Genomic DNA, 19671 nt, shown 5'->3' on the forward strand with positions numbered 1-19671 from the left:
ACCTTCTTCCCTGCCTGTCAGCTGCGTCAGTGCTGATCTGCTCCCCTCCTGCTGCTATCATAACTCAATGAAATTCCTACAATCCCCTCTGCTATATTAAATATTGCCCCCAGTGTATGGATTTTAAAAAACAAAATGCTGCTGTTTACCTCATTTCATAGCGGCGCTTATGTGACCACCTGCCAGTCTCCTCCTCTCGGCTGACATCAGCGGGGGATTCTCAGTCCTGTCTGTTGTAGCTGTCCGATCAGAAGAGTAAGCAGCGGGCGGTCACGTGAGCGCAGAGTGTCGCTATGAAATAAGGTACAAAGCAGCATTTAAAAAAAAAAACACATACACTGCAGACATTATTTAATATAGGAGTGGCTTAACAACCACTTTAACGAAATACTGTAGTGAATTTCACGCCCCATAGACCCTTTACTACCTTTGAGGGTTTGTGTACCCGCAGAGGGTTCCTCGCCGTACCTTTTCTTTAATATACAAACTGATTTTATTTCAAACACATTTTGTGCTGCCCACTTACATGAAAGTGTGGCAACGGGAACTGGTGATGGAGATATCCCCTGAGGAATGGTATACAGCTTTCATGTTCACATATAAATCTTCAATTTCTTGTTAGATTCAGAAGAATTTCAAATTTTTGTCTATGGTACCAGGATCCCATCACCATTAACCAAACGTATCCTAATTCTTCAGAGTGAAAGACACTTACACATCCGTTGGGAATGTGACCGTATCCGCCCATTCTGGAGACAGGTCTTTATAATGCATAATGAAATGTATGGTATGATGAGTTTTCTACCCCTTCTCCTAAGATGGCACTTTTATCCATCCTGCCAGGTTCAGCTAAAGTGGAGTACACACTATAAAAAAATCTGGCGGACGATTGTTCGATTTTCCTCGTTGTTTCACGGCAAATCAGAACTGATGAAAGAATTTTCGTACGAAAATTCTTGTAAGGCTTTTTTTGTTGTTTAATGTTTCTGATCATGCGCAGTCTTTCTTTTCTGATTTTCCTTGTACAGAAATCATACAAAAACGGTACACATTAAGACTCCATTCACATTGATCCGACTTTTCAGGCAGCTTGTCAGCCTGACAAGTCGCGGTCCTCCCGCTCCCACTGTGTAGTACAGGAGCTGTTCTAAGAGGAGCGACACAAGTTGCTCCGACTTAGAAAAAGGGTCCTGTACTACTTTGGGGCGACCTGGAGGCGACTTGCATTGACTTCCATTATGTGAAGTTCGTGCAAGTTGCGCTGCACGCGACTTCACAGGTCGCGCTGCACGCGACTTCAAAGGTCGCACCCTAAGTCGGAACGACCTAATGTGAACGGGGTCTAAACGGAAATCGTTTGTTTTTTTTCCGTACAAGAACAATTTTGGAGTTTGTCCCTTCGAGAATTTTCGTACGAACAATCTGAATCGTCTGTAGAAAGTTCTGTACACTCTATACGAAAATTCTTTGGACAAAAATGTTCGCCCGATTTTCTTATAGCGTGTACGAGCCTTTAGTCTCAAAAACTGAATCTTCCTAGATTTTTCTTATCAGTGGCTAGACAGCTTATTCCCAGATCACATGATTCCCTGGCCGCTCACAGCAGCGGGGTACTGATCACTGAGATCTGCTGTGTCCACTGGTGCAGCTGGGTATGTGATTGTACCAGTATGTCGCCAAGCCTGCAGCTGCTGCCCATGTACAGTATAATTACAGTGGGAAGCTGGGCAAGTGTTTAACCAAAGAGGTAGTCACATAAAACTTTGATGCAATTTAGATTCTTCTTCGGTTTGCTCACTTTGCAGTTTGTAAATTGATAACAATAAACATTTAAAATCTATATTTTTGAAAGCATTCTTACTTTACAGTATTTCTCCACACCTTCCTAAAACATTTGCACAGTAGTGTGTTTGTATATATACACACAATCGATCGCACACGTGTTTGAGGCACATACCCTATGCAATAGGCATGCATGCGTACACCCAAGCACGTTTCAGAAATGCACCCCTTTTTCAAAACATACTTACAGTACCTATATTTGTCTTATTTGAAAACGTACAGTCATGCCTGCAGCAGTCAGTCTGAAGTTTGAAAGCTGACTCCTGATCAGATGCTATAACAAGCCCTTGTCAAGAGACCAACGTGCGCTATGTTCCATTCTTCCATCTCTTCTGCCTGACAATAAGTCGAAGGTCAAATGCAAACAGGCACCAGCAGGGGGAGCTAGTCCAAAAAACAAGGCTGATCTGATGTTTCCGGGTTCCACTCCTCCTGCTGTATACTTGGTTGCCTGTCATGGTGGAAGTAGTTGAGTGTTCTTAGCAGGTTGGATTTGACAAGGCCAACGGGATGTCAGAGAATAGGCGGCAGTTCTGGAAGAGGAGTTCCAAAGTACCGGGAAGGTTCGTTTACAGTGAGCTGTGTGTCGTGTAAATGTCAGCCAACCGGTAACTGTTTTGCTGTTCTAGTATTCTGTCTAGTTGGCTTTGAATGTTTATTTGTACGGTTTTCTCAAAAAAGGGGTCCTAAATGGCTCGTTTATGTGTATTTCTCTCTTTTATCTTTATACAGTATACTGCCTGTATATGGTGCCCAGCAGCCACCACTAGATAAGAGGTAAGATTTGTCTGATTATACATATGCTAGCCTTTCTTTGATACAAACGTGCAAATGTCAACACTCTTGTCTGTGTAGAACTACAAGACCCAGTGTGCTTTTCAAGTTTTTCTCATTTATCTGGGTGGGTAAAAGTCCCAAACCCTACTTGCATTTCACCTGTCTCTGTGGGCACTTTTTAAAAAAAAAAAAAATAAACATAGACCTAGGCATGATTATCAGTTTTAATTCTATAAAATACTTTGAAGCTCAACTGAACCCTCCTATCCTTTGATCTGCAGTTGCCATGGTTCTGCACGTAGTCCGTTATAACTCCAGCCGTTTGATAATTGCGTGTTTTTTGACTGCATGTTTACATGCATTTGAAGCACACTTGACGTGCGCTTTGCATGTGTTTTGGGCTCAGCTTTTTTGGCTTAAAGAGTCATGGTGCAGTGCATTCAAAGCGCGTTTGTAGCGCGTTACCTCCATTTGCAGTGCAGAAAAATGCAGCATGCTCTTTTTTTTCTTTTTTACCTCGCTAAACTTTTTTGCAACAAAGTGAACTATGTCCATAGGATTACCTTGATTTTGGGCTGTCTATGCAGTTGAAGTGCAGTTCAAAAAGCATCCAACTTCATTCAACTGCGTTCAGGGTGAAAGGACCCTCGTCATTTACAGCATGCCTTGAATGTAACTGTTTTAGGAAACAGTTAAATCCATTGGTTTTAATCAGAACTAAACCCACCAATTAAACAGTGTTACCTTAAAGCAGGGGTGGGGAACCCGCGGGCCGCATGCGGCCCGCACAATCGTTACGTCCGCCCCCCCTCCCCTTGCCGCTGTGTCAGAAGGAGCCGATGGCTCCGTCCTGACACTGAGTCTCCGAAAAGGGTGGACCCGAGGCGCAGAGCAGTGCGCCTCGAGCCCGCCCATTTGTGTGACAATATTGAATGAAAATTCGCTATTATCTCACGGATCCTCCTCCTCGGCCAATGCCATAGCCGAGGAGGAGGCGGGACGCGGGAGGACTCGAAGAGACGCGGGGACTGAAGAGAGGAAGCCGTCGCTACAACAGGTAAGTCAAGTGCACTGGTCTGGGGGGCTTGGCACGCTGTTCACTCTGCATTGTAAGGTGGCACGCTGTTCACTCTGCATTGTAAGGGGGCACGCTGTTCACTCTGCATTGTAAGGGGGCACGCTGTTCACTCTGCATTGTAAGGGGGCACGCTGTTCACTCTGCATTGTAAGGGGGCACGCTGTTCACTCTGCATTGTAAGGGGGCATGCAGTGCTCAGTCTGCATTGAAAGGGGGCACGCTGTGGTCAGTCTGCATTGAAAGGGGGCACGCTGTGGTCAGTCTGCATTGTAAGGGGGCACGCTGTGGTCAGTCTGCATTGTAAGGGGGCACGCTGTGGTCAGTCTGCATTGTAAGGGGGCACGCTGTGGTCAGTCTGCATTGTAAGGAGGCACGCTGTGGTCAGTCTGCATTGTAAGGGGGCACGCTGTGGTCAGTCTGCATTGTAAGGGGGCACGCTGTGGTCAGTCTGCATTGTAAGGGGGCACGCTGTGGTCAGTCTGCATTGAAAGGGGGCACGCTGTGGTCAGTCTGCATTGAAAGGGGGCACGCTGTGGTCAGTCTGCATTGAAAGGGGGCACGCTGTGGTCAGTCTGCATTGAAAGGGGGCACGCTGTGGTCAGTCTGCATTGTAAGGGGGCACGCTGTGGTCAGTCTGCATTGAAAGGGGGCACGCTGTGGTCAGTCTGCATTGAAAGGGGGCACGCTGTGGTCTCTCTGCATTGAAAGGGGGCACGCTGTGGTCTCTCTGCATTGAAAGGGGGCACGCTGTGGTCTCTCTGCATTGTAAGGGGGCACCCTGCGGTCAGTCTGCATTGTAAGGAGGCACGCTGCGGTCAGTCTGCATTGAAAGGGGGCACGCTGCGGTCTGTCTGCATTGAAAGGGGGCACGCTGCGGTCTGTCTGCATTGAAAGGGGGCACGCTGTGGTCTGTCTGCACTGAAAGGGGGCACGCTGTGGTCTCTCTGTATTGAAAGGGGGCACGCTGTGGTCTCTCTGTATTGAAAGGGGGCACGCTTTGGTCTCTCTGTATTGAAAGGGGGCACGCTGTGGTCTCTCTGCATTGAAAGGGGGCACGCTGTGGTCTCTCTGCATTGAAAGGGGGCACGCTGTGGTCTCTCTGCATTGAAAGGGGGCACGCTGTGGTCTCTCTGCATTGAAAGGGGGCACGCTGTGGTCTCTCTGCATTGAAAGGGGGCACGCTGTGGTCTCTCTGCATTGAAAGGGGGCACGCTGTGGTCTCTCTGCATTGAAAGGGGGCACGCTGTAAGTCTCTCTGCATTGAAAGGGGGCACGCTGTAAGTCTCTCTGCATTGAAAGGGGGCACGCTGTAAGTCTCTCTGCATTGAAAGGGGGCACGCTGTAAGTCTCTCTGCATTGAAAGGGGGCACGCTGTGGTCAAATATAACAGGCTAATTTTTAAGTTGATTATTTTGTACGGCCCCCAAATGATGTTACAAAAATCCAAATGGCCCTTGGCAGAAAAAGGTTCTCCACCCACCCCTGCCTTAAAGGCTAGGATGGCATCCTCCTTGGTTGTAAAGGATAGGAGAGTTTAGTTCAGCTTTAGGTTCTATAGGCTAATAATGTTTATACAGCAACTGAGCCTATTAAACATGTTCTTTGCTTGAATATCTAATTTTGTTGAACTTAGTGACTGGAATTTTTAAATGGTATAGTAGCCGCTTTTTATGATTCCTTTGGTCCTCTGTACCACAGTTGTCGGTGCTTGCGATAGAATCGGGCACTTTTAAACTGAAACCTGAATTTGTTGCATGGAGGCTGAGGCCAGACCTTCATAGTTTGGATGAAAAAAGACACAAGTCCATCTAGTTCAACCAATCGAAGGAAAAAATATACACTGTTCAAAAAAAAAAAATACATAAAGGAACACTTTTTTTTTTAATCAGAGTATAGCATCAAGTAAATTTTAAGGCCTGGGATACTGATCTGGTCAGTTAAAGCGGTTGTAAACCCTATAAAAAAAATAAATAAAAAAAAAAAAAAAACCTGCAAGACAAAGGCATAATGAGCTAGTATGCATCGCATACTAGCCCATTATGTGTAACTTACCTTAAAACGAAGCCCCGACACGGATCCCCGGACATCGATGCGGGCGCTGCCATGATCCCTCGTCGTCTCTTCCGGGTTCGGTGGCTCCGGCGCGCTGATTGGCCGGAAGAGACGGCTCCGGCGCGCTGATTGGCCGGAGCCGCGATGACGTCACTCCCGCGCATGCGCGCGGGAGTGATTTTTTCCGGCAAGCTCCCGGCGAGTTAATTGAAGGTCCCCCCGGACCTTCAGAGCGCATGCGCCGCTCGCGCGAGCGGCTGCATGCACTGTAAATATCTCCTAAACCGTGCCGGTTTAGGAGATATTATTTGTACCTACAGGTAAGCCTTATTATAGGCTTACCTGTAGGTAAAAGTGAAAAAAGTGGGATACTACCGCTTTAAGTAGCAGAGGGGGTTGTTATTTAGTTTCAGCTGCTTTGATGTTAATTAAATTACCATGTGCACTAGATTGGCAACAATAAGACTACCTCAAAAACAGGAATGGTTTTATAGGTGGAGGCCACTGACATCTTTTTTTTTTTTTCCTTGAAAAGGAATAAACATTACATGGTGAACATAAACTTTGGGTATAAAGGTTTTATGGATGTGTACAAAGAGTACAAATTAAGACACCTTATACCAGGGTTCGACAATCCCCGGGCTCCAGGTCGCATTTGCGACTAGAATTAGTGACCTGGCACCGGGGTGCACTGCAGGAGATGTCCTGTCACTTTGTGCCTCCCCCACCCCGAGTGCTCGAACTACCGTTTTATCCGAAAATTGAGGCTCGGCTTTTGGGCCTTCTTCACTGAGATGCTGCCAATGAGGAACTGGCGGCCTCTTGTGGTGGCCGGGAGTATGACAACAAGCAGTAACTACCATAGGAATGCAAGGAATGTCCACTGCTTGTTCTCAATACCCGCCCTTCTCCTTCCAAAGAGGTGGAGAGACGGAAGTTTTTGCTTAAAGGTAAGTGTGCAGGGAGTGTGTTATTTTATTTTTAAATCCCATTTTACACCGCTCTCTCCTGGAAGTTCAAGGATAATGTGTTCTACATATTTATGCACTTCTGCAAAAGAGTGTTAGGGCTCTTTCACACGGGCGTTCCGATCAGATCTGCCTGTCAATTTTTTAGGCGGATCTGATCGGATGCCCCATTCAGCCCTATGGAGCAGCGGATGTTAGCGGAGACATGTCCGCTGCCATCCGCATCTGACCCTATTTTCCATCTGTCCTGGGGATCGGATGGGATCGGATGAGAGTGGACAGGCGGTCCGCTCTCATCCGATTCCCCATAGAGAGCAGCGGGGCTCTGACACCTCCCTCTCCGCGCACAGTGCGGAGACGGAGCTGTCATCCGCCGGCTCAGCGGGGATCGGCGGATCGATGTGAAAGGGGCCTTACTTTAAAAATTTCATTTTGTAATCTCCTTGCAATGTGTTGATCTTTTGTTTTGCATTATAATCCTTTATTCACTTATATGGGAAATAAAAAAAAAAATATTATTTTTCATCATCTCCCTGCCATGCCACACAGCTGATGGCCCCTTTCACACTGGCTTTCTGATCAGGTCCGCCTGTCAGTTTTTCAGGCGGAATAGTATATAGAGGGGGATTAACCGCGCTTAAAGAAAATAATATTGAACAGCAGCAACTTCAAGTGTGACCACACCCTGTAGAATATTTGTAAATTAAGTTGCGCTAAGTGTGATAAATGGAGATGTAAAGTCCATAAAGTCCCAATAGTAAATGATGATGACAAAATCCTAGATGTGATCCTGGACCAGACTCCCTTAAGGGTATAGGCTTACCAGATTCAGGTAAGGGAAAAGCAGATGCTCAATGAATCTTGTCACCTTGATAGAAGATCCAGGCCCACGTGAGCGGTAGACTCAATGGTCATTGGATCATGAAAAAAATGTAAAATACGCAATAGCGTAAAACCCAACAAATAGGTAAATATCACCAATGTGACTTGAGAATAACGTGTGTAAAAATTAGACCACCACCAAAGATTCTTATTATCAGTGGGCAAGTGTATATTAAAGAAAATGGTGTGTGTTAAATACCCCTTACCAAATATAAATAAGGGTAGGTGTATATAAACCAATAAATAATTCCATCTGAAGTTGCCTCTTACCAGACGACTATAATGGATGTGCCAAAGTGAAAAAAACAATGATGAAAGATAGGTGTAGAACCATCACCAGCTAGATGAGCCTCTTACCATGTGAACGAAATCAAAATGTGTAAAATCAGATTCCAATGAGACACCAAGATTCAGTACCGAAAAGGAACCAGTAGGGGTCACCTCTTACCAGATCTTTAGATCAACCACGCTTGTATGATATTAATTAGTTGGGGGTCCGGCAACAGACTCGAGCAACTGATCCTCAGATGTTCCCAATGTTCACCATTCAAAAAGAGAGAGAGAGGCTCCCATAGCGTAAAACAGTAAAATTTATTCCAAAAATAAAAGCAAGAACACTCACAGAAACCAGGATGGAATGAGCAATAGTATACAGCCGCCGGCCGAACGGCTTCGCTCGCCCGCACTCTCTGGTCGCGATCGGATGACGTCAGTACGCCGTGCCCTGACGACGTTTCGTCACAGATGACGTTTTCAAAGGTGCGGACGGCGTACTGACGCCATCTATTTATGCGGGGAGGTAAACAGAGACCGGAAACGAACGAGCACCGCTCCGCCATCTTGGATGGGGGAAACCAAGAACGGGACGGAAACTCATTCAATATCCAGAAATTGATACCTAAAAAGCTATGTATGAAAACAACATTGAAAGTTTCACATAACCCGCAAATTAATTATACTAAACACATGCTAGTTAACATAATCAAATGTCGAATGGTATACATAAATAACCACATAAATGGATCGAGTATGTCGCCATCCAGAGGTTATAAATAAGTATTGCCAAGCTAAACATCATAGTCACAATATAGCCACAATATCACAATATAGTCACAATAGGACAAGCACTCTTTTTAACCCTCACAATATTATAAAATTATGGAGGGAAAAATTATTGACATTGGTGAGATTTCATCTTATGTCCATTTTTAAGTACAGTAAAACTCAAACATCTGTTGGTTGAAAAACTTAATCTATATGACTAATTGGATAAACCAGAATTGTGTAGGGCAATTAAGATACCTCAGATATTAACACTTGCATGCTAATTACATAAATTTGATACTGTTCTCTGACTGTAACAATAAAAAATATTAGAAATATTAAAAATAAGAAGGGGAAACTAATTGGTTAAAAAAAGAAAAAAGAGAACCCTAATGGAAATGGATTGACTAAGCATTATTTATAAACGCGTTTACCTCAATATCGACATTGAGTCCAAACGGTACATAAGTTTTGACCCGGTGAATCCAGGTCATCTCTAGCTTTGAGATTCCTCTAACAAGAGGTTCACCTCTCCAGTGGGGTACAAATTTATCTATCCCAAGAAATAAGGTATTTCTGGGATTTTTATTGTGGACAAGGGCATAATGTTTGGACACTGAATGCTTAGGAAAACCTTTGAGTATATTTGATATATGTTCATTCAGTCTTACTTGTAGCGGTCTTTTGGTACGTCCTATGTATTGAAGCCCGCATGGGCACTGGAGTAGATAAACAATGCCAGTGCTCATGCAGGAGATAAATGGCTTAATGGCATGAACTCTGCCTGTACTGGTAGATTTGAATTCTTTAACTGTTCTACATTTGTTGGAACTGAAAGAACAGACTCGGCATCTGTTGCATTTGTAGAATCCAGTTAACTGACTTAAAAAGGTGGGTTTGGGAGCAGGTGGTTCTAAAATATTAGGTGCCACTTTGTCCCTCAAAGTGGGAGCCCCTTTGAATACCACACGTGGTTTGTCAGGCAGGGTACTGCCCAAAATTGGGTCATTGCCAAGAATATGCCAATGACGACCAACTATATTTTTAACACTCATATGTTGGGTTGAGAAAGGGGTAACAAAAGGTAAATCAAATGAGGGGTCTTTGTTATCTACTCTGGACACATTGTTCAATAGTTGTGTTCTATTCAATCTGCTAACCTCCAAAAGGGTTGCATCAAGAAACGTTTTACTATATCCCTTGTCCAGGAACCTTTTAGTGAGAACAAGAGCCTGAGATTGAAACTCCTGAAATTCACTACAATTACGCCTAATACGTAAGTATTGGCCTTTGGGTATAGCCCTCAGCCATGGTGCGTAATGACAGCTATCGACAGGAATATATGAATTCCTGTCGGTAGTTTTAAAATATGTACATGTCGAGAATTGACCATCCTTGATGCTGATGGTGAGGTCAAGGAAATTAACAGAAGACTGGCTACATTCATAATTTAACTGAATACCCCGATCATTAGAGTTTAAGTGTTCCAAAAAAGCTATTAAGTCACTGTGGTGGCCATCCCAGCGGAGGAGCACATCATCTATATACCTAGCCCAAAGCAGTATCTGCGGCCTGCGATGGGAATAGATGACGTGCTCCTCCCACTGGGCCATAAATAAGTTGGCAAGTGACGGGGCATATTTAGCGCCCATGGCCACCCCAGTGACCTGTTGGTAAAATTGCCCATTGTACCAAAAGTAATTATGGTGAGTGGCGAACTCCAGTAGTTCCATAATAAAGGATATCTGAATTGTTGGTAAGTCAGAATCCCTATTAAGGTACATGTTGACTGCATTTAACCCCACATTATGTGGAATAATTGTATAAAGAGAGGAGACATCAGCAGTGACCATCCAAAGGTGGTCACTGGGAGTCAAACCCATTAGGAGGCTAATGACGTGTCTCGTATCTTTAATATATGAAGGTGTGGTTTGCACCAATGGCTGCAAATAAGAGTCAATGTACTTCCCCACCCGGGACGTCACAGAGTCGATGCCACTGACAATGGGACGACCCGGGGGGGAAGTCAGACTCTTATGCAATTTAGGTAAGTAATAGATAACCGGAGTGCGAGGGCACTTAGGGATCAAGAATGCTTTTTCTTTTTTGTTTATTATATTTTGATTATATCCTCTCTCCACAATGCCCTCCAAAGTCTTTTTATAAGAAATCTTAGGGTCCTTGGAGAGTGGAACATAAGTTTGATTGTCACCCAAGATACGTTGCATCTCTCGGTTATAATCACTGCGATCAAGTACAACGATCCCACCCCCCTTGTCTGCTGGTCTGATGACCAAATCCTTATTTTCACACAAGGAATCTAATCCTGTTTGTAGGCCAGCAGACAAGGAGGTATTGTGCAGTTTGATCTTGTCAAGATCTCTTAGTACAACATCCCTAAAAACTTTTAATGCTGGAGCTAGGGATCCCGGAGGATTAAATAGTGAAGCATTTGAGAGCCCGGAGTGTTGAATTTCTGAGCTAGTCAAACGATTCTCTTTAATAGGGTTGCTTAATATATATCTTTTAATATTAAGCTTCCTCACAAACTTGTGGACATCCATGTAAGTGTGAAATTTGTCCAGGCGTTTTGGAGGAGCATATTTCAAACCCTTATCTAGTAAAAGTTTTTCAGATTCTGTTAAAACTACCTTACTGAGGTTAAAAACCCCTGCCCCAGCTAAGTTTTTACTTTTTTTAGATTGGATGCGCCTGCCTCCTCTACTTCCTCTTGAGGTTCGGCGGGGCGCTTGGTTCCTTGTGTGGCCCTGGGAAAACCCCAACCTGGATAGCTTTGGCCAGTGGAACTGTGGGGGGTTATGTTATCTGAAACAATCTCCCTAGGGGGCTGAGGTGCACCCTGATTGGGGAGGGGTTGGTTATCATTGGGACCCTCATTGTCTTTTAAAGGGTAAAATCTATTTTGCAATGGGACATTATACTGATAACTGTCCTGTCTAATATCGGATCTGTTTTGCCAGTTGGACTCTCTAATTGGACCCCTACCTCGACCTGCAGGTGGATCATACCAATGTACATCTGATCTGGAAGGGCTATGGTCATACCCGCCATAAGGAGGACGTTGATAACCATAATCCGAACCATGATCCCTATAATGATGAGGAGGTTCTGGGTAGTTATAAGGCCCCCTTCTCCACTGAGGAGTATTGGGGTAACCGGATGGATGGATATAATCTCCTTGATGGTAATTTGGAGTATTACCTTGATTTCGCCCACCATGTTGCCAGTTGGTATTATGACCTTGATTGTTAAACACATTGGTAGGCTTAGGTTGATTATGAGGTTGTTTACCCTTTTTGGGGTTCGGTCCCCTGTGGGGTGATTTGTAAGAAGGGCGTCTAGTATTCTGATGGGGACCCTTCTTTTGTGATTTTTTTGTGTTATTTACTGTTTGTAAGGGGATAGGTATGGCTCTATTGGTTTGAGCCGTAGAAATCTCCATAACCTCTTCATCAGGATTTAATTCCGCCATCAGCCGTTTTTGCCATTCAAAAACGCTACTCGAGTGATAATCCTGGAGATCCCTATTGAACTTTTTGCGTTTTTTAATTTTCTGATCCCTTTCTTCTTTTTCAAGATTTTTCAAGAGATCAGCTGAGGAAGATTTGTACTCCTCACCTTCCTTATAGGGTGCTAATTTCTCTTTGACTAGTTTGATTTCGTCATCGAGTCTGGAAAGTTTGGCACTCTTTCTTCCTGATAGAAAACGCAAGAAGTTCACCCCTGCCTCATTGAAGTATTTATACCAATCCTCCAACTCGACCTCTCCAAGTTGGGGACTTACTTCCCATCTGAGGCTCCTGGGAACCATAGTCTTCTTGATATATGTATCCAAGAAGGCTATGTCCCATTGAGTATGAATTTCTGTTACAAGTAAATTCTTAAGCCTCATGAAGAGCCCACTCACATCTGTTTCCTCAGTAGAGAGGACCTCAAAGACTCCATCTGTATTGAGTGACCTGGAGGCTCGGTATTCAAAAATATCCATTGTTATATGAATATAACTAAAAGCTGCAGTTAAAGGTCAAAAGAAAGAATAGTATATAGAGGGGGATTAACCGCGCTTAAAGAAAATAATATTGAACAGCAGCAACTTCAAGTGTGACCACACCCTGTAGAATATTTGTAAATTAAGTTGCGCTAAGTGTGATAAATGGAGATGTAAAGTCCATAAAGTCCCAATAGTAAATGATGATGACAAAATCCTAGATGTGATCCTGGACCAGACTCCCTTAAGGGTATAGGCTTACCAGATTCAGGTAAGAGAAAAGCAGATGCTCAATGAATCTTGTCACCTTGATAGAAGATCCAGGCCCACGTGAGCGGTAGACTCAATGGTCATTGGATCATGAAAAAAATGTAAAATACGCAATAGCGTAAAACCCAACAAATAGGTAAATATCACCAATGTGACTTGAGAATAACGTGTGTAAAAATTAGACCACCACCAAAGATTCTTATTATCAGTGGGCAAGTGTATATTAAAGAAAATGGTGTGTGTTAAATACCCCTTACCAAATATAAATAAGGGTAGGTGTATATAAACCAATAAATAATTCCATCTGAAGTTGCCTCTTACCAGACGACTATAATGGATGTGCCAAAGTGAAAAAAACAATGATGAAAGATAGGTGTAGAACCATCACCAGCTAGATGAGCCTCTTACCATGTGAACGAAATCAAAATGTGTAAAATCAGATTCCAATGAGACACCAAGATTCAGTACCGAAAAGGAACCAGTAGGGGTCACCTCTTACCAGATCTTTAGATCAACCACGCTTGTATGATATTAATTAGTTGGGGGTCCGGCAACAGACTCGAGCAACTGATCCTCAGATGTTCCCAATGTTCACCATTCAAAAAGAGAGAGAGAGGCTCCCATAGCGCTATGGGAGCCTCTCTCTCTCTTTTTGAATGGTGAACATTGGGAACATCTGAGGATCAGTTGCTCGAGTCTGTTGCCGGACCCCCAACTAATTAATATCATACAAGCGTGGTTGATCTAAAGATCTGGTAAGAGGTGACCCCTACTGGTTCCTTTTCGGTACTGAATCTTGGTGTCTCATTGGAATCTGATTTTACACATTTTGATTTCGTTCACATGGTAAGAGGCTCATCTAGCTGGTGATGGTTCTACACCTATCTTTCATCATTGTTTTTTTCACTTTGGCACATCCATTATAGTCGTCTGTTAAGAGGCAACTTCAGATGGAATTATTTATTGGTTTATATACACCTACCCTTATTTATATTTGGTAAGGGGTATTTAACACACACCATTTTCTTTAATATACACTTGCCCACTGATAATAAGAATCTTTGGTGGTGGTCTAATTTTTACACACGTTATTCTCAAGTCACATTGGTGATATTTACCTATTTGTTGGGTTTTACGCTATTGCGTATTTTACATTTTTTTCATGATCCAATGACCATTGAGTCTACCGCTCACGTGGGCCTGGATCTTCTATCAAGGTGACAAGATTCATTGAGCATCTGCTTTTCCCTTACCTGAATCTGGTAAGCCTATACCCTTAAGGGAGTCTGGTCCAGGATCACATCTAGGATTTTGTCATCATCATTTACTATTGGGACTTTATGGACTTTACATCTCCATTTATCACACTTAGCGCAACTTAATTTACAAATATTCTACAGGGTGTGGTCACACTTGAAGTTGCTGCTGTTCAATATTATTTTCTTTAAGCGCGGTTAATCCCCCTCTATATACTATTCTTTCTTTTGACCTTTAACTGCAGCTTTTAGTTATATTCATATAACAATGGATATTTTTGAATACCGAGCCTCCAGGTCACTCAATACAGATGGAGTCTTTGAGGTCCTCTCTACTGAGGAAACAGATGTGAGTGGGCTCTTCATGAGGCTTAAGAATTTACTTGTAACAGAAATTCATACTCAATGGGACATAGCCTTCTTGGATACATATATCAAGAAGACTATGGTTCCCAGGAGCCTCAGATGGGAAGTAAGTCCCCAACTTGGAGAGGTCGAGTTGGAGGATTGGTATAAATACTTCAATGAGGCAGGGGTGAACTTCTTGCGTTTTCTATCAGGAAGAAAGAGTGCCAAACTTTCCAGACTCGATGACGAAATCAAACTAGTCAAAGAGAAATTAGCACCCTATAAGGAAGGTGAGGAGTACAAATCTTCCTCAGCTGATCTCTTGAAAAATCTTGAAAAAGAAGAAAGGGATCAGAAAATTAAAAAACGCAAAAAGTTCAATAGGGATCTCCAGGATTATCACTCGAGTAGCGTTTTTGAATGGCAAAAACGGCTGATGGCGGAATTAAATCCTGATGAAGAGGTTATGGAGATTTCTACGGCTCAAACCAATAGAGCCATACCTATCCCCTTACAAACAGTAAATAACACAAAAAAATCACAAAAGAAGGGTCCCCATCAGAATACTAGACGCCCTTCTTACAAATCACCCCACAGGGGACCGAACCCCAAAAAGGGTAAACAACCTCATAATCAACCTAAGCCTACCAATGTGTTTAACAATCAAGGTCATAATACCAACTGGCAACATGGTGGGCGAAATCAAGGTAATACTCCAAATTACCATCAAGGAGATTATATCCATCCATCCGGTTACCCCAATACTCCTCAGTGGAGAAGGGGGCCTTATAACTACCCAGAACCTCCTCATCATTATAGGGATCATGGTTCGGATTATGGTTATCAACGTCCTCCTTATGGCGGGTATGACCATAGCCCTTCCAGATCAGATGTACATTGGTATGATCCACCTGCAGGTCGAGGTAGGGGTCCAATTAGAGAGTCCAACTGGCAAAACAGATCCGATATTAGACAGGACAGTTATCAGTATAATGTCCCATTGCAAAATAGATTTTACCCTTTAAAAGACAATGAGGGTCCCAATGATAACCAACCCCTCCCCAATCAGGGTGCACCTCAGCCCCCTAGGGAGATTGTTTCAGATAACATAACCCCCCACAGTTCCACTGGCCAAAGCTATCCAGGTTGGGGTTTTCCCAGGGCCACACAAGGAACCAAGCGCCCCGCCGAACCTCAAGAGGAAGTAGAGGAGGCAGGCGCATCCAATCTAAAAAAAGTAAAAACTTAGCTGGGGCAGGGGTTTTTAACCTCAGTAAGGTAGTTTTAACAGAATCTGAAAAACTTTTACTAGATAAGGGTTTGAAATATGCTCCTCCAAAACGCCTGGACAAATTTCACACTTACATGGATGTCCACAAGTTTGTGAGGAAGCTTAATATTAAAAGATATATATTAAGCAACCCTATTAAAGAGAATCGTTTGACTAGCTCAGAAATTCAACACTCCGGGCTCTCAAATGCTTCACTATTTAATCCTCCGGGATCCCTAGCTCCAGCATTAAAAGTTTTTAGGGATGTTGTACTAAGAGATCTTGACAAGATCAAACTGCACAATACCTCCTTGTCTGCTGGCCTACAAACAGGATTAGATTCCTTGTGTGAAAATAAGGATTTGGTCATCAGACCAGCAGACAAGGGGGGTGGGATCGTTGTACTTGATCGCAGTGATTATAACCGAGAGATGCAACGTATCTTGGGTGACAATCAAACTTATGTTCCACTCTCCAAGGACCCTAAGATTTCTTATAAAAAGACTTTGGAGGGCATTGTGGAGAGAGGATATAATCAAAATATAATAAACAAAAAAGAAAAAGCATTCTTGATCCCTAAGTGCCCTCGCACTCCGGTTATCTATTACTTACCTAAATTGCATAAGAGTCTGACTTCCCCCCCGGGTCGTCCCATTGTCAGTGGCATCGACTCTGTGACGTCCCGGGTGGGGAAGTACATTGACTCTTATTTGCAGCCATTGGTGCAAACCACACCTTCATATATTAAAGATACGAGACACGTCATTAGCCTCCTAATGGGTTTGACTCCCAGTGACCACCTTTGGATGGTCACTGCTGATGTCTCCTCTCTTTATACAATTATTCCACATAATGTGGGGTTAAATGCAGTCAACATGTACCTTAATAGGGATTCTGACTTACCAACAATTCAGATATCCTTTATTATGGAACTACTGGAGTTCGCCACTCACCATAATTACTTTTGGTACAATGGGCAATTTTACCAACAGGTCACTGGGGTGGCCATGGGCGCTAAATATGCCCCGTCACTTGCCAACTTATTTATGGCCCAGTGGGAGGAGCACGTCATCTATTCCCATCGCAGGCCGCAGATACTGCTTTGGGCTAGGTATATAGATGATGTGCTCCTCCTCTGGGATGGCCACCACAGTGACTTAATAGCTTTTTTGGAACACTTAAACTCTAATGATCGGGGTATTCAGTTAAATTATGAATGTAGCCAGTCTTCTGTTAATTTCCTTGACCTCACCATCAGCATCAAGGATGGTCAATTCTCGACATGTACATATTTTAAAACTACCGACAGGAATTCATATATTCCTGTCGATAGCTGTCATTACGCACCATGGCTGAGGGCTATACCCAAAGGCCAATACTTACGTATTAGGCGTAATTGTAGTGAATTTCAGGAGTTTCAATCTCAGGCTCTTGTTCTCACTAAAAGGTTCCTGGACAAGGGATATAGTAAAACGTTTCTTGATGCAACCCTTTTGGAGGTTAGCAGATTGAATAGAACACAACTATTGAACAATGTGTCCAGAGTAGATAACAAAGACCCCTCATTTGATTTACCTTTTGTTACCCCTTTCTCAACCCAACATATGAGTGTTAAAAATATAGTTGGTCGTCATTGGCATATTCTTGGCAATGACCCAATTTTGGGCAGTACCCTGCCTGACAAACCACGTGTGGTATTCAAAGGGGCTCCCACTTTGAGGGACAAATTTGTACCCCACTGGAGAGGTGAACCTCTTGTTAGAGGAATCTCAAAGCTAGAGATGACCTGGATTCACCGGGTCAAAACTTATGTACCGTTTGGACTCAATGTCGATATTGAGGTAAACGCGTTTATAAATAATGCTTAGTCAATCCATTTCCATTAGGGTTCTCTTTTTTCTTTTTTTAACCAATTAGTTTCCCCTTCTTATTTTTAATATTTCTAATATTTTTTATTGTTACAGTCAGAGAACAGTATCAAATTTATGTAATTAGCATGCAAGTGTTAATATCTGAGGTATCTTAATTGCCCTACACAATTCTGGTTTATCCAATTAGTCATATAGATTAAGTTTTTCAACCAACAGATGTTTGAGTTTTACTGTACTTAAAAATGGACATAAGATGAAATCTCACCAATGTCAATAATTTTTCCCTCCATAATTTTATAATATCGTGAGGGTTAAAAAGAGTGCTTGTCCTATTGTGACTATATTGTGATATTGTGGCTATATTGTGACTATGATGTTTAGCTTGGCAATACTTATTTATAACCTCTGGATGGCGACATACTCGATCCATTTATGTGGTTATTTATGTATACCATTCGACATTTGATTATGTTAACTAGCATGTGTTTAGTATAATTAATTTGCGGGTTATGTGAAACTTTCAATGTTGTTTTCATACATAGCTTTTTAGGTATCAATTTCTGGATATTGAATGAGTTTCCGTCCCGTTCTTGGTTTCCCCCATCCAAGATGGCGGAGCGGTGCTCGTTCGTTTCCGGTCTCTGTTTACCTCCCCGCATAAATAGATGGCGTCAGTACGCCGTCCGCACCTTTGAAAACGTCATCTGTGACGAAACGTCGTCAGGGCACGGCGTACTGACGTCATCCGATCGCGACCAGAGAGTGCGGGCGAGCGAAGCCGTTCGGCCGGCGGCTGTATACTATTGCTCATTCCATCCTGGTTTCTGTGAGTGTTCTTGCTTTTATTTTTGGAATAAATTTTACTGTTTTACGCTATGGGAGCCTCTCTCTCTCTTTTTGAATGGTGAACATTGGGAACATCTGAGGATCAGTTGCTCGAGTCTGTTGCCGGACCCCCAACTAATTAATATCATACAAGCGTGGTTGATCTAAAGATCTGGTAAGAGGTGACCCCTACTGGTTCCTTTTCGGTACTGAATCTTGGTGTCTCATTGGAATCTGATTTTACACATTTTGATTTCGTTCACATGGTAAGAGGCTCATCTAGCTGGTGATGGTTCTACACCTATCTTTCATCATTGTTTTTTTCACTTTGGCACATCCATTATAGTCGTCTGGTAAGAGGCAACTTCAGATGGAATTATTTATTGGTTTATATACACCTACCCTTATTTATATTTGGTAAGGGGTATTTAACACACACCATTTTCTTTAATATACACTTGCCCACTGATAATAAGAATCTTTGGTGGTGGTCTAATTTTTACACACGTTATTCTCAAGTCACATTGGTGATATTTACCTATTTGTTGGGTTTTACGCTATTGCGTATTTTACATTTTTTTCATGATCCAATGACCATTGAGTCTACCGCTCACGTGGGCCTGGATCTTCTATCAAGGTGACAAGATTCATTGAGCATCTGCTTTTCCCTTACCTGAATCTGGTAAGCCTATACCCTTAAGGGAGTCTGGTCCAGGATCACATCTAGGATTTTGTCATCATCATTTACTATTGGGACTTTATGGACTTTACATCTCCATTTATCACACTTAGCGCAACTTAATTTACAAAAAAAAAAAAAAAAAAAAAAAGTTTTTCAGGCGGACCTGATCGGACCCTTCAGTCTCTATGGAGTGGCAAGCCGCCGCCGCCATCTGATCCTGTCCGCCAAAAACAGACGGATGGTGGTTCTATTTACCATCTGTCCAGTGAATCGGATTGGATGGCATCGGATGGAAACAGACGGTCCGTTTTCATCTGATTGCCCCATAGAGGAGAATGGGCTGTGTCTGCATAGCAGAGCGGACAGGACCTGTCATCCGCCTGCTCAGCAGGGATCAGCAGAGAGATCCCCACTGAGCATGCGGATTCTGCTTAGCGTAGGTGCCCGTGTGAAAGGGGCCTAAGGTGGCATATGTTACTCTTGGTCACTGGATCTCC

At 43.2% G+C, this 19671-nt stretch overlaps 1 protein-coding gene across 4 annotated transcripts in view; it reads left to right on the forward strand.

Annotated features, from left to right (window-relative positions):
- The first annotated feature begins 2268 nt into the window (after positions 1-2268).
- The window catches only part of TBC1D22B (TBC1 domain family member 22B), a 780346-nt gene continuing 762943 nt past the window's right edge, over positions 2269-19671 (forward strand). For 3 of the 4 annotated variants that reach the window (XM_082245406.1, XM_082245407.1, XM_082245409.1), the window contains exons 1-2: positions 2269-2405; positions 2575-2619. In XM_082245406.1, coding sequence (XP_082101532.1) covers positions 2353-2405; positions 2575-2619 — 98 coding nt within the window. In that variant the 5' untranslated portion in view covers positions 2269-2352. Of the gene's footprint in view, positions 2451-2574; positions 2620-19671 lie in introns of all 4 variants that reach the window. The other variant, XM_082245408.1, reaches the window with a different exon arrangement.

Source organism: Pelophylax lessonae (assembly GCF_965119305.1).
Source record: "Pelophylax lessonae genome assembly, chromosome: 2".
Lineage (NCBI taxonomy): Eukaryota > Metazoa > Chordata > Amphibia > Anura > Ranidae > Pelophylax > Pelophylax lessonae.